This window comes from Nannospalax galili, unplaced genomic scaffold, assembly GCF_000622305.1.
Source record: "Nannospalax galili isolate Female #2095 unplaced genomic scaffold, S.galili_v1.0 scaffold813, whole genome shotgun sequence".
NCBI lineage: Eukaryota > Metazoa > Chordata > Mammalia > Rodentia > Spalacidae > Nannospalax > Nannospalax galili.
In genome coordinates, this window is record NW_008333507.1 from 40,966 (window position 1) to 57,695 (window position 16,730).

General features: G+C 37.3%; 1 protein-coding gene across 1 annotated transcript; it reads left to right on the forward strand.

Moving 5' to 3' along the window:
• Positions 1 to 12,284: 12,284 nt before the first annotated feature.
• LOC103730132 (olfactory receptor 2B11-like) lies at positions 12,285 to 13,235 on the forward strand. The gene has a single exon (XM_008828319.1). The coding sequence runs from the start codon at positions 12,285 to 12,287 to the stop codon at positions 13,233 to 13,235; it is 951 nt and encodes a 316-aa protein (XP_008826541.1).
• The last annotated feature ends 3,495 nt before the right edge of the window (positions 13,236 to 16,730 follow it).

Genomic DNA, 16,730 nt, shown 5'->3' on the forward strand with positions numbered 1-16,730 from the left:
CCCTTCAGATTATTCATTATTGGTGTGTAGAAATACAGCTGACTTTTGCGTGTTGGTCTTATCTTTCCAGTAGTGAAATATATTTATTAATTTTAGTTGGTTGCTATTCTAGTGGCTTCTTTGATATTTTGATATATTTTTCAGACTATATGTGAATTTAAGTAGTAAAATGCTACTTGCTCATGCATTTTGCTGTTGCTCTTTGCTTGTGCTTGCATTCAATCTTCTGTATAATAATACCAGTTTATAGTTGCTGCTGCTTTATTCCCCCAACCTAATGGTTGGAGTCAAACAGTCTCCAGGTCATGATGGGTACTTTTGGTCATAAGATTATTGAAACTCTGTGGTCAGATGGTGTTCCTACCCAAATCCCAGTAGTATTTCCAAAAGCTTTACACTCTTCTCCTGGAAATAGTAGGGATTTTCTCCAAAATAATGATTTTGTCAAAATCTCCAATTTATGATTTCTTTTATACTTTATATAACTCATGTTATATAGTCTTGTGGGATGTGTGTGATATCTTAGGCTTCTTTATAGAGTCCCTCTCACCCTGGAACCCATTTAAAATTGCAACCACTTGTATCACTAGCACATGGACTGAACTTAATTTTGCTGTGTCTAAATATGACTGCAGAAATGCATTTCACTTTCCATTTTTATCATAGAAGATACAGGATACAAGTATATGTCCTTTATTTTGAATGGCCTATCCCATAGTGCTTTAGTTCTGAGAATATTTTACAGTTGTACCAGGTCCATACATACCTTATCAAGGTCTTCAATGTATTATCCAGACCTTTCTTATATGGTCATATTAGCATTATATTATTTATAGCTGGTGCTGTGATGACCTCCAGGATGTGTGCCTTCAAAATATTAAGACATAAATGGAAGACGTGATACAACCCTAGAACAGTGTGTACTGTTGTCAACTACTGAATGCAAACTCTTTCTCACAATCTTCTTAGTAGGGATCAAAAGCCTATTCACCAGGCTAATAATTACTTGCCAAATTCCCAGTAGCATGCTCATATTCTCTAGCAATAACACATCTGACCCAGCACAGTCAAATGAGGTGACTGTTTAAATTTATGATAATATGTGAGTCATCATGCAAAATCTTTCTGACTTTTTAGGCAATAAATTGATGAAGCAAATAGAGATATGACAGAGACCAACTCCCTGTACTGATAAATGTAGGCTTCATTAATTGTGTGTGTGTTCATTAGCATATATTAATTATGTTTAGTAATGTATTTCATTGTGACATTTCCATATATGCATATAATGCATTTTCATTATATTCACCATTCATCACCCTCTCCTGTGTCTTTCCAACTCCCACTGGACTCCTTTCTATTCCCAACTAGACCTCCTTCTACTTTCTTTATTTTCATATAATTTTGATAACCCAATGAGTTTCATTAAGGTTGTTTACATGAGTGAGGGGTTATTTACAGGAGCAGGGGCACCTTACCAGTGATTACACCACTGAAGAAATTGTCTGTGTCTTCCTCCCCCAGTAACCTTTAACTTCATGCAGATTTTTAGGGAGAAGTAGAGTCTTGTGAGTCCCTCTTTCCTGCTGGAGTGTTGACTGGCCCAATCTTGCACAGGACTTGTGTAGGTAGTCACAGCTGCTGTGAGTTGAAGAGTGGAATGATCATGTCATGCAGGGGAGACAGCATTCTACAACATCCTACTCTTTCCTCTATCTCTTAGAGTCTTCCAGCCCTTTCTTCTGAGATGTTCCCAGAGCCTTGGAGGGGATAATAAAGATGCCCCATTTATGGATTCAATAGTCAATTAATCTCAGCGCTTTGACCACTTATGAGTCTTTGAAGATACTGCTGCCCACTGTAAAAAGAAGTTTGTCCCACCAAAGCTGACAGGAGCATTAATATATGGGTACAAACATAATTATTCAGGAGGCAATTTGGTGAGCATATCATGACAAAGAATTTAGCAAAGAATAAAATGTAGCTTTCACACTTGATAGGCTCAGCCTTTTAGTTTGTATTTCCAATCACATGAGAGAATAAATGATGTGGCTCACGTCTTGATGAAGACTTTGAGATAAAATGTACTTCTGCCATGTTCTCTTCCCTCTGTCAATCGAAACAGCAGTCCAAGTAGAGTTCTCAATCAGCCTGAAACTCAAATTGAGGACAATGTTAGGTAGAACTCCAGCTCTGGATAGATAAGGAGCATAAACATGAAATAAATGTTTATTATTTAAAGTCACCGATCTTCTTGAGGTTTTTACTACTACGTTATAATGTAGCTTTTTCTATCCTAACAAATTATCGAAATTGGTAATAGCATGGTATTCTGATGTTAAGAAAAATAAAACAAAATACAAGACATTGGCAAAAGGAATGAGGAAACAAATATTTAAGACGGACTGAGATGTTACATGATATATGTCAAAAATTCAAAGTATTTTTAAATTTTTTTCAATTAAACTGTATATTCAGATGATGTCCCAATGGTTGTGATTCTATATAAAGAAATTGGAAAGCAGCATGCAGTTTTATTTCTCTAGGATACACTTGCCATAAAAATAATAAAGTCAAAACACTATGTTTTCAAGTAGAAGGAAAAGATTAGTAATAAAAGAGTAAGTGAATTCTTTGAACAACAAAAGTCCATAAAAATACAGTACATGGGAATATTTAAAGAGTACACCCAATTTACCTATTACCAAGCTTTCTGAGTGCATAAAACAACACCTTACAGACACTTTCAGTTGCAATGAATGGCTCAAGGAGAAAGGAATAAAGGGAAAGTAAGAAGAGAATATGTTTGTCCTACTGAAGACTCAGGCAAATAAACTTATAGAGAATAGTGTGTCTTCATAGGAATTGTGGAAGTAGTGCTGGTATATGGAGCAGAAACCAGAAGCTGACAAGTTTTAGAATTGTATACCAGATAAAGCATGATTCTGGACTCCTGCCTGTCAGATATAAACTAATCTTTGATCCTCCAACCTTTAAGTAAGAAGGTAATTTTTAAAACTGCTTATTTCCTTCTGTCCTTTTTAGGTGCACATAACCAAGGAAGATGATAAAGTATATAGTGGACCTTTAAACCATAGGACCGTGAAGAATAAGACAAAGGTGCTACTTCAAAAAGTGAAATATGTGAGGATGGCTGAACTCACTGTTGCAGCTCTTTAGAGTACTGGACAGTGATATTCAGGATTTCTAGGGACTTATCACTTATGTTTCCCTCTAAATTTTCTTTATATGAAAAGGGTCATTTATGTTAATATTCTTCCCTTATTCACTTATTAACCTTAAGGAGAATAGAAAATGTGTATTTTAGTCATAAATCTCAGGATCAAAGGAGTACAAGTACAGATATAAGGAAGAGATTAAGGAATATTAATCAAAGATCCTGAACTTTGATCTTTACATTTTAACTTGATGGAAAGGGACAAATTTCTTGTGGGTAAGAACTCAAATCTTTTATGAAGAAAGGATAAGGTCGTATCTAGAGCTTCTACCCATTCTTTCTACACATACAATAGGATTTTCACTGGATCATATCATGGCTACAGCTACTTTTGTGTTAGTTGCACAGACTGTTAAACTTCTTGGAAGAATTTTTCAATCTTGAAGATTAAAGGGCATTATATAGGCTCTTTATGTGGAGTCAGGCTGACCTGTGTCACAGTTCCTCACTGAGGGAGCCCAAGATAGGAACCTGGAGGCAGGAGCTGAAGCACAGGCCATGGAGGAATGCTGCTTGCTGGTTTGTTCCCCTGCTCCCCTGGCCCATCCTCAGCCTGCTTTTTTATACAATACAGAACAACCTGCGCAGGGGTGGCACCACCTACAGTGGACTGGGACCTCCCACATCATTCAAAAATTTATAAAATACCCTAAAAACATTACTATAGGCCAGTTCAATAAAGGAAATTCCCCAATTGAAGCTCCCTCTACCCAGGTGTGTCAAGTTGATAACTAAAGCTATCCAGCATATACATATATAAAGACAAATTTTCTATTCTTCTTAAGGTTATTAAGTGAATAAAGGAAGAAAATTAATATAAATGACCCTTTTCATATATATATATATATATATATGTAAATCTGGTGAACTATAAACTAAAAAGCAAGTCAACCTCCACATATGATGACATAGAGGAAACAGGATGACTGTGAAGTCTTTAGAAAATTAAAAAATAGACAATCCAGATATCATCTATAACTGTTTTAACATAGTGTTGAACATATACCAACAACAACAACAACAAAATTTTCTAACAAAAAAGCATGATTGTCATTTATTCTGCAGGAAGGAACTGATAGAAAGGAAAATAATCCACTAGGATTAACGTTTTTACTTGTTTTTCAATCTCCATATCATGTTTAGAAGACACCAGTTCCCAACCCAAGAAGTCTACTCTATGTGGTGAGTCACCTGTCTTCTTGTTCTGGGAGGCCATGGAGACCCCACGAGATGGACTTGAACCAGTGTCCAGTCTACAAGAGGAGGGTCAACTCAGAGGAAACATTTCCTCCATGCTTCCAAGTGAAGCCAGACCTTTGACATATCTTCACATAGATGGAACTGATAAAAGAAAGGAGCCAGGGGCACCTCATAAGCCCATATGACCCATGAGGAACAGATCCTCAAATGACCTTAAGTGTAAATATAAATTGATTTATTTAGACAACTGTATGGTTTTAAACACCCAAAAGGAAAGTATAACCAAAGAGTAAAGTAATCAGTATATTTCTTTAAGATTTCAAGGGATTATACTTCCAAAACATTAGGCTTAAGTCCTTGTAAAAAGTTCTTTAGACAATTATTTCTCATTGATGATTTTGTTCCGAATCAGAAAGTGCTACTCCAATGTAGGACTTCAAATCTTGGTCTGCAATATTGTAGTGCCCACCTGTAGCTAAGGGAAACAACCTGCTATTGTTCTAAAATGATAGCCAAATATGTTTTCTCCCATATTTAGAAGTTTTTGAAGGGGAACTGACACTGATTCTAACCCCTCCAACAGCTATCAAAATGCCTGAAAGCAAATGCTGAGTCCATCACTCTAGAGTCCAGCCTTGGAAGACAAAAGAAAAATGTGGTGGAACCCAATAAAGGGATGCTTTTGGAAGCTCTCGTCAAGAAATTCCAATGGACTCTTGTGGGAAACAGGCTTGAGCCTAGGGTGAAAGTCCTATTGACAGCCATACAGCAGGCCTGAGGCAACAGCCCTACTGCTGGAGCCACAAGAAATGCCTTGTGACATTTGCTCCCACTGGCAGATTATGAGACTGATGCCTAGAGTTTGCCACTCCCTAATCACCACCCTTGGAATTCCAAATTGCAACACTTAGATATTGCAACAGTCAGGATTTCCAGGAATCCAGGCTCTGTAATCTGAAACCCATTATGCTAATGAGGCATCCTACCCACTATTCTGTGATAGCTAAACCTGTTATGCTAATAAGGTATCTTACTTGCTGTACTGTGATTGGACCACTATCCCTATATAAGCTTGTGCCTTCCTGCAAAAAAGCAGATCTGTGTCACTGAACCTGGTCTCCTGTGTCTGAATGCAGCTCCGCTGACACAGTCTCCTCACCAGCCCTGGGGTCCAGGACTGGGCAGAAGCAGCAATGACAGAAAGCAGCACCGGGCAAGCAGAAGAGCAGCCTCAGCCCAGGGCAGGCAGAAGAGTGGCCTCAGCCTAGGGCGAGCAGAGGAGCAGCCTCGATGCCCATGAGAAAGAGGGAGTGGCACCCGTGAGAACAGAGGAGCAGCTGCCACTGGCAGTGACTGCAGACTCTCATATAAACATTTGAAATTTTCCCTTTTCAGACATTTTTCTAGTTCCTTGTCTAGAACTTGTAATGCTAATTACTCTTGCCTTTACTTCTCCTTCACATCTCCTATTTACCAGTCAAGGACTTTCTTTTCCCTCTACAGATAAGAGTTATGCAATTTGGAAGACTTTTAGATAGACCCACTGAAGGGGTACTCCAATTGCCTCACCTTGCGTCCCTAGAGCAGTCTGTGTCCCGATTCCCTATCTGCAAGCTGGGTAAACTCTTCAGAGGATGGTGTAACAAGGATAGGAGATAGGAATTGCTAGGCAGTTAGTGTAAAAAGACCCCAAAGAAAAGTAGCCAGCTTCTTGGCTAAAAGTCAAAATGTCCTTGGGCCTCTTAGCAACATACTCTGTTCCAAAGGCCAAAAATGTCAAAAGCATTTGGGAGCTCTTATCTAATCCTTAAAAGATTTTAAGGCTACTTCTTCAGAGGGGTGAATGTGAGAGTAGCAAAAAGCCCCACAAAAAAAGAAGAAAGAGTACATGAAGTTATCAGAAAAAAGTGATGGGGAGATATGGGAGGAGTTGGAAGGGAGGGAGTAGGCATGAATTTGATCAAAATACCTTATATGCTTATATCCCTTTATGAAATTCTCAATAAATTATTTTTTAAAAAAGAAGTCTGCTCTGAAGTGTCTTGAAGCCAGAACTGGAGCATCAGATGGAAGTAATAGGACACGGGATACACATCCCACTGACTCTGTGTGAAACAAGTTCTATTCTTCACTTGTTGCATCTTCAGTTGTGCTTGCCTATTTCCACTCAGTTCATTAATGGAATTACTGCACATGAGGATTTAACATTAGGCCTTTATTTTCAACCCAATGTAAGGGAATAAATCCCTAATAAGCAAACAAAATCACTAAAGAATAATAAAAATGATACATTTCCTACTGATTCTTGGTCCAACGGGGAGATTTTGTTTTTATTTCACAGAAAAATTCATTTTAATGCAATTAACATTAAGATGTTTGCATATGGGTTTCTAATCTCTATATATCTGATTATTACTAGTCACAGTTGGTTACTTTCTGAGCTCCTTGGCATCTGAGCATGGATATAAAGTCATCAGGTGGATTTCAACGGTAATGTTTTTTACATCTACTAATTATTAATGGGTGAATTTTTATGCTTTGAAGAATTATTATTTTTTAATTTTTTAAATTTAATAAAAACATGATTGGAAGAAGCATGTCCTTACAGCTTTAACATATTCAGTAACACACTCCAGAGCAAGGATACATCTCTTTTGAACGTGGCTGTAAATATTCAGGTTCACAGTTGATCAATACAGTTATACAATACTGAACTCAGTATAAACCCTGTAGACATAAAATTTAATGAGTTTTTACCCTTTAAAGAAGATCTCCATTTCATTTTAAAATATGCTGTTTCCTACATTTTAATGCTACTAACACTTAGATATCTGTACATGTGTCTTTAATCTCTGTGTATCTGGTGATTACTAGTCACAGTTGGTTACACTTGGATCCTTAGTGCCTGAGTATGGATATAAAGTCATCAGGTCTTATCTCCAACAGAGTCCCTTCAACTGACCTGCTTAGATTCACATAATCCTGGACATTTCTTGGCTTGGAGCTGTGACCTATCAGCACCCACTTCTTTTTTTTAAGTTTATCAATCCAAAATTAGGGGAACGGAAATCACTGAAACCCTTAAAACTCAGGCCTTTCCCAGAGAACTTCGAATTTTTGGTTTCTAGGTCTCCTCTCCACTTTTGGAGAGATATTCTGTCTGTATGAATGAATGTAGGTATGGATATTACTGGGGTTTTGTAGTTTTCATATAATGATTTTTTTATTATTCCAAAAAGGGGCAATTTTAGCACATTTTGCCAGAGATAACTTGAAGCAGGTTACATAAAAATATACGTAATAGAGCTTCTTTGACTGTTGCTCTCTGCTGCTCTGAGATTTTTCCCCCTGGTTTTTAATTCTTTAATTGACTGAGAAAACTCACTCAAATCCTAGATGGTGACCATCCTTGATGAGATTTCGGTAGCACTGGGCATGATAACTGAGTGAAACAAACACATTAAAAAATGATAATTTTGAAATTTAAATATATAGAAAATAAATTTATAAGGCTGAGGATTGCAAGAGTAAGTAAAACATACTTGTCAGTTTCAAGGACTAAATAGAGGGGCAATTTTAGTTCTAAAATTAAATAAATATAAACAATATACATATTTATATATTGAATAATAACAGTATACATCTTAAATATATTTATTTGTCAGTTACTTTTTAAAGAACCAGAAGGTGTATTCAATTCCAGCATGTGAGTAATGGTAAGAACAGAAATATGAACAAAGAGGACAAGCCTAAGATGACTGATGTGAATATCTACAGAAAAATTGCAGAATGTTGTCTAATTACAAAATGTAAGTGAATAAAGCAATTGCTTAAATAAGTTCATTATTGGGGCTGGAGAGATGGCTATGTGGATAAAGTGCTTTCCATACAAGCATAAAGACCTGAATTCAGATTCTTAGCATCCTCATGGTACAGTAGCACATGCCTATATTCAAAGCACTAAGAGACAGAGCCAAGGAAGATCCTTGGGCTTGCTAGCAAGCCAAGCTAGCTAACCAAGAGACAGTTTTGGTGAGAGACCCTGTCTCAAAAAATAAGGTGATTAAAAACAACAACAAAATAAGGTGATGAGCAATAATGAAAGATATCTGATGTGAACCTCTAGTCTCCACACATGCATGCACAGGCATGTACACACACACACACACACACACACACACACAAGTTCCCATCAAAAGTCTTCAGAACTCATATTGTTAACATACAAGATCCATGTTACAAACCAGTCAGTGTAATAGACCTCTACATTCCCAGCATTTAAGAGATAGAGGCGGGAGGATCAAAAAGTCAAGGCCAGAAAGGGCTGTATGAGATCCTGTCTGAAAACATTGATTTGTCATCAATGTAAATTATTTTAAATTGCTTAAATATCATTTCAATTACTCTCGAACTCAGTTTACCAATACAATGAGAATAAACACAAATACACTCTTTATTAGAATGTATTTCACCACAGGAAGTTTTTGAAACTTGATTTGAATGTTTATTTGAAGTATCAAGAAAGCAATTGATACATAACAAACATTTAATAACTATTTGGTAACTAATGACTGAATGAAGCATTAATGTACATTAATGATCATGTTTTCATTTTTAATGAATAATTTTTAAATTATCAAAGTAAGGTCAAATAAAAAGTCTATAAAGAGCTAGGATATTGTGAAAGAAATATTTAAAGACAGCAGTCTTCTAGTTTCTTAAAAATCATACTGGAAATGATCTTCCTCTTCCATCTCTACAAAAACTAGGATTAATATAGTTAGTAAAGTAGGGCTCTCTGTTGGGAAACCCTGCTGTTAGGGTTGTAGTCCTCCATGTCCGGAAAGCTCTAAGGGGCTCAGTGCCAAATGGAAGGACTCCCCTTTTCAGCAGGGGGCCTCCTGCTCTCTCCCTGACTTACCTGGAAAGTGCCACCAAGCACGGATGCCTGACCTTATTTGGAACATGACCTTTGGCATAGTTACCTGGAGTAAAAACTACCCCCAGGTTTTTTCTATATGATAATCAGGCATTGCCAGGTAGTCGGACGATAGGAGCCCACTACCACATGTAAATAAAGCATACTATGAGCACCTATCAGCTGAGGCTTTGGCTGTTGCCTCTACACTATATTTTCCCTAGCACTGAATAAACGGAGCTGTTTCACTGAATCTAGAGCTGTTTCACTGAGTCTGGAGCTGTTTGCATCATTGAACCTGAGTCCCCGGAAGGGCTTTCTTCTGTCAGTGCTCACTGGCTGTCCTGACCCCGCTCATCGCTTCTGCTCCCCTTGTCCTCATGGACCGGTGGCCAACGACCCACGAGGAGAGGGAGAGACCCCACAGCTCTCAAGAATAATATACTGAGAAAAATATAAATGAGAAAACGGCATCTTGGTTGCATAATAAATTTTCTTGCTGATCCATGGAAATTTTATGAGATTGTTTCCTTTTTTGTTGTTTGTTTGTTTTTGTTTGTTTTTGAGGCAGGATCTCATTATGCAGCCCTGGTTGACCTGGCCTTTGCTTATGTAGACCAGGTTTACCTCAAACTCACAGAGATCTGCCTACCTCTACTCCTCTCTCCCCCAACTGCTGGAATTAAAGTTATGCACCACCAAACCCAACTGAGATTTTCTTTTTATATATATCAAAGGTTTTTTATGTTTTGTTTTGTTTTTGTTTTTAGTATTTTAGCCACAAATTCATTATTCATAACAGATGCCGTTTATTATTTCATTTTATTTGCACAAGAAAATTAGGGAGAAGTGGTGCCTGCAAGGGAAATCTCTATAGTGTCCCTTGCCAAAAAATTCCACTGAGATTTATTATCTATATGGAGAGCTAAGTCCCACAGCTTTATAGAGTGAGAATTCTTCCTTTACTTTGTTTTCGGTGGTGCCAGGACTCAAACCCAAAGCTTTGTGCTGACTAGGAAAATTGTCTACCACTAAGCCAAATCACCAGCTCCTTCTTGAGCTATTTGGGGTAAAATATATTTTTCATCTAAAAATACTTCATATTTTTCAAATAAAATATTAAGGATTTATGATCTAAAATTTTTAAATGCAGAGAGGATATTCGATCCTTTCCCCCAATTAACATTGAAATCTGATGAAAAGATCAGTATTCATTTCTACAATAGAGTGGGGTACCACCACCCCAGGATGTCAACACTGATTTAAGGTAGGTGTTTCATGGAAGATTATCTATTCAACTGATTTTATTTAATTTTTGGAAACTCTGCATGCTATGGCCCTTGTACGCAAGCTTGCACATTAGAAAATGTGTGCTAAACTGATGTGCTTGAATGCTAATAAACACCTTCATAATTTAAAATGCTGAAAGTATTTTTCAAATAATCCAAGGATGCTGTTTGCATCAGTGGGTATTTCATTAACTAAAATAACTATACACAATACAAAATTCTTGAAGGCATTAGTATCAGACTCAAGTGAGGTGATATGAGAAATTAAAGAAAATGGAAGTGGAGAAAATGGAATGTATACAAAACGATGAAAACTGTTAGTATTTGGATGCAATTAGAAAAGATATTGCATTAAATATTGAACATAAAATATATTGATGAGTGTGGTGGTCCATGCCTCTAATCCCAGCACTTGTGACACTGAGGCAAGAAGATTGCCACAAATTTGAGTCCAGCCAGGCTACATAGTCAATTCCAAGAAATCTTGGCCTACAGAGTAAGATGTAAGACTATGACTCAAAATATGAGAAACAAAAAGAAAGAATAAGGGGGGGAGAGAGAAGAAAGGACAGACAGAATGTGTGTTTTATAGCTATTGTACTAAGTTTCTCAGCAAGGTCTATAAGGAAGATTCAGAATATTCAACTAACATCTCTCATACACACACACACACACACACACACACACACACACACACACAGCTTGACAGTAGACTAGATGCAAGTTTTCTGATTTTGTATTCTGTTTTCTTTTCTAATATTCCAGTGTTTTTCAAATTATTTAAATTATTTGCCACTATGTATAGTAAGAAATATATTTTGCATCATGATTCAGTTCACAAAAGTATACATGTATCCAATTTGTAATGGAACTAAATAAATTGATAAAAATAACGCACAGCTGTTACATATATGGCAGATTAGAACTCACAATCTGAAAAGCACTAATGTATCCATAGTATGTTGATAAATCATGGTGCCTTAATGACATTTTACCTGTAGACTTTGTAAAAAATTATTTTTAAGTTGTTTTTCAAGTTCTAAGTATATTTCAAGATATCATTTACTTTTAGTGCCATGTTTCATTTTGTGGAATGTTTAAATTGATAAAAATTAGCCTAAGGTGCGGGGAGTAGACCAATATGTACTGTTTCTGTGTGAGGCTGACTCTCATGGAGCTCAGGGAGTTCTGAATGCACCTAAATCAATCCATAATCTAGCCAGAGCATAGTAAGTGCTAGCAGATCATGAATGGAAGAAATAAACACATGTGGTAAGACAGTATAGAGAGCACCTAAATCTTAAAATCATTCATTCATTCACTTCATTCTCAGATAAGTCCAATCTACCTCCCTTAATCACTATTCTATAACAATAAGCTGTTTTATATATCTTGGGTAAAATGTTTAGATTCATTAGTGTTTCACTTAGACATGCTACAAAAGTGATTTTTTTTCTTTAGGCTATTAATTTTCATACTTGCAAGTGCCAAAAGTGTTCAGTGGAGTGGCATTACTGAGAAATCTCCTCATAATTCATTTTGCTTTATTTAACTGGATAGCTTTCCTATCATAGAAATTCCATTCTAAAATACAAGTCTTCACCTTCACTTGATTCCATCAAGAAAAGCAACAACAGTCATGAATCTAGGCAATGAAAGTGCTCCAAAGATCTTCATTCTCTTGGGTTTCTCCAACTATCCATGGCTGGAAATGCCTCTCTTCATAACAGTACTTGTTGCTTATGTCTGCACACTGCTGGGAAATATCTCAATTATTGTTGTATCCAAGGTAGACCCTCAACTGGACAGCCCGATGTACTTCTTCCTTTCCAATCTCTCCTTCTTGGACCTGTGTTTTACTACAACCACCATCCCTCAACTGCTGCTGAACCTTTGGGGTCCAAACAAATCTATTAGCTATTGGGGCTGTGTAACTCAGTTTTATATGTTTCACTTCCTTGGGGCTACAGAGTGCATTCTTTTGGCAGTGATGTCTTTGGATCGTTACATTGCCATCTGCAAGCCCCTAAGGTACCCAGCCATCATGCACCAGCGACTCTGTATCCTCCTAGTAGCCATGTCGTGGCTGAGTGGCTTAGCTAACTCTTTGCTTCAATCATCTCTCACTGTCCAGTTGCCACTTTGTGGAAACAACAAAGTAGACAATTTTCTCTGTGAGGTCCCTGTGATGATCAAGATGTCCTGTGCTGATACCACATTCAACATTGTTATGCTCTCCATTGTGGGGACCTTCTATTCCCTGGTTCCCTTGTCACTTATCCTTGTTTCCTATGGGTTCATTGTAGCTACTGTGCTTAGGATTCGATCCTCAGAGGGAAAGAAAAAAGCCTTTAATACATGTGGTTCTCATGTTGCTGTTGTGTCTCTTTTCTATGGGCCAGTAATCAGCATGTATGTGCAACCCTCTTCTTCTAACTCCCAGTACAAGAACAAACTTATGTCTCTATTCTACAGTTTGGTGACACCTATGCTTAACCCTTTTATCTATACTTTGAAAAATAAAGACATGAAAGGAGCAATGAAAAGACTTCTTGTTTCATTGCATCACAGGGGAATAGAACAAATATAAGTGTTTTTATATCCCATCCTCCATATATGCAGCTCAGAAGAGTTTCAGTCCTAAAGTTATCTCTTTATATATCCTCTTCCAAAACTATCAGCATTCTTTAATGTCTATTCTGTCTACATATGTCTTTCTACCATATTGCTATGGGTTCTTCACTAATTTGAATCCTAATCTTCAGTTTATCTGCAATTTTCATGAGAAAGAAGGCTATGTAACTAAGCTGATTTATTTTCATTTAGAGATTTTGTTGTAGAAACCTAAGGAGTGAGCAATAAATAAATCCTAATCGACCTGTTTTGTTGGGCAATAATAATAATAATAATAATAATAATAATAATGATAATGATAATAATCATTCCAAACAACAAAAACATCAAATGCTACAAAATTTTGTGTTATTTTGGAAAATAAGTAAAAGTAATTTGGCATGCAGTTTGCATTCTGGCTATTATGAGTATGTTTGAGACTTAAGCTTTCATATTTAAAAATGAACCTTTTATTGGCCTGGTGTGGTGGCTCATACTTTTCATTCCAGCACTTGGAAGGCAAAGGCAGGTGAATGTCTATGAGATACAAGAAGAACCTGTCTCAAAAAAAAGAAAGAAGAATCACTTTATGAATTATCAAGAAGATGAAATGAATCATTATCATATTTTATAACTCACCCTGTCTGTCATATATCCATGGGTCTTTTTTATACTATTTTGTTTATTATTTTTATTTTATGTTTCTGAGTGTATTGCCTGCATGTAGGTAAGTGCACCCTTGTCACACAATGCCCGCAGAGGACAGAAGAGGTCGTTGGATCCCCTGGAACCGGAGTTACAGAGAGTTGTTAGCTGCCATGTGGGTTCCGAGATTCGAACCCGGGTTTTCTGCAAGAACAAACAGTGTTCTTAACTGCTGAGCCATCTCTCCAGCCCCAATATCCACTGGTCTTTGAAGAAGATAATAATTTTCCCACTCTCCACAGAAGGACTAGCTACCCCATTCCTCTCATCACTGTCCCTCCCCAGAAGCCTCTATCACAGGCTGGCTCTTAGTCCTTAACCTCAAACCCCTAAACTACCTTCCCAAACCAGATTAACCACCCACCCTACCATAGAGCCCTAAGTTCTCACCCAGGTGTCCCCCTCACAGCCAAACTCCCAGTGTGCTGGATAGCTTTAGTGTCAACTTGACACACCTGGGTTGAGAGAGCCTCAATTGGGGAATTGCCTCCATTGAACTGGCCTATGGCCATGTCTGTGAGGCATCTTCTTGGTTGTGGTGTGATGTCGGAGGGCCCAGCCCACAGTGGGTGGTGGCACCCCTGGGCAGGTGGGCCTATATTGCATAAGAAAGCAGACTGAGCAGGGGCCAGGGGAGCAAGTCAGTAAGCACTGTTCCTCCATTGCCTGTGCTCGAGCTCCTGCCTGCAGGTTCCTGTCCTGAGTTCCTACTGTGGGCTCCCTGATGAACTGTGACCCAGGCAATGTAAGACAAAATAAACTCTTTCTTCCCCAAGTTGGTATTGGTCAGAGTATTTTGTCACAGCAATGGAGAAACATACTAGGACACCCAGCCTCGGGATCAGGCAGACAGACCTGCTCACCCAGGACTCTAACCAAAATTAAATTAAACAAAAGTAGAGTAGAAGTTCCTGTTGAACACATAACCAACAAAGAACATCCATGCCAGATGGAAATGCAAAAACACAGACAATATGAAAAACCAGGAAAATATGTCCCCAACAAAACCCATGAGTTCTACAGAAGTGCAGAACACTGAGAACCACTCTGTAGAACCCCAAGACACAGAATTTAAGAGAACAGTAATAAACATGATCAAAGAATTACAAGAAAACACAAACAACTCAAAGAACTCAAAGAGGAAAGGCATAAACTTTTGATGGAAGCACACTAATATACAAATATGCAGCTCAATGAAATATCAAAAACTATTCATAATTTGAAAAGTGAATTCATTAAAGAGATAAAAATGGAGAAAACACAAATAGAAATGACCACAGGACTGAAAGAATCAATAAAACAAGTAGAAACAACAGGAGAAAGTCTCACAAGCAAATGAGTGAAATGGAAAACAGAATACCAAGACTGGAGGATAAAGATGAAGATCTGGACTCCTTAAGCAAAGCCTATGCAAAATTTAAAAAACACAGGAAAGAATTACTCAGGAAATTCAGGACAACATGAGCTGACCAAATCTATGTATTATAGGCATACAGGAAGGAGAAGTTCAATCCAATGGCATTGAACAGATCTTCAATAGGATTTTAGAAGAAAACTTCCCTAAATCAGGTAAAGATATACCTATAGAGATTCAAGAAACACAGAGAACACCATTAAGACATAATCAAAACAGAAAGTCCCCACAACATATCATAGTAAAAACATTAAATGTACAGAACAAAGAGAGAGTACAGAAAGCCACTAGAGCAAAACAAGTTACATATAAAGGAAAACCCATCAGAATAACAGTTGACTTTTCAATGCAAACTACAAAACTCAGAAGAACCTGGGACAAAGTATTCCCAGGGCTAAACAACCATGGATGTGAACCCTGAATACTTTATCAAGCAAAACTATCTATCAAGGTTGAAGGGGAACAGAAAATTTTCCATCGCACAAATAGGCTGAAAGAATTCATGTCTTCAGAACTAGCATTACAGAGAATACTTGAAGCAATACAAAAGACCAAAGGAAAGAATGAGTATGCCTAAAATGCTACAGAAAGAAATAAAGACAGTTATAACAACAAAAACACAAAATAGGGCCACAAACACAAAGAAATTAAAATGACAATGCACAATCTGTACATTTCAATAATAACACTGAATAACAATGGCCTCAACTCCTCTGTCAAAAGACACAGGCTGGCGCAATGAATCAAGAAAGAAAACCCATCTTTTTGTTGTCTTCAAGAAACCCATCTCACTTCCAAGGATAGACACTGTCTTAGAGTGAAAGGATGGAAAAAATATTCCAAGAAAATGGCCCTAAAAAGCAAGCAGGTGTTGTAATTTTAATATCTGATAAAACAGATTTCAAATTAAACCTCATCAGAAGAGATAAGAAGGGTTATTTCATTCTAATCAAAGGAACAATTGACCAAGAAGATACTGCAATCATGAACATTTATGCACCAAACTCTGGAGCATCCAGTTTCATAAAATCAGTAGTCCAGGACTATAAAAGAGAGATTGGCAACAACTCAGTAATAGTAGGCAATTTTAATACCCCACTTTCTTCAATAGACAAGCCAACTGGACAAAGAGTAAACAGAAAGACATCTATATGCAATGGACCTAATAGATATATACAAAATACTCCACCCAAATACCAAAGAATGCACTTTCTCTATTCAGCAGCTAATGCAACTCATTCTAAAATTGACCACATTTTAGGGCACAAAATAAATTTCAACAAATACAAAAAAAAGAAATATTTCCATGCCTTCTATCAGACCACAGTGCAATAAAGCTTATAATCAACAGCA

Excerpts from the sequence above, each read along its gene's own strand:
- LOC103730132 (XM_008828319.1), top strand. The coding sequence starts at position 12,285 with ATGAATCTAGGCAATGAAAGTGCTCCAAAGATCTTCATTCTCTTGGGT.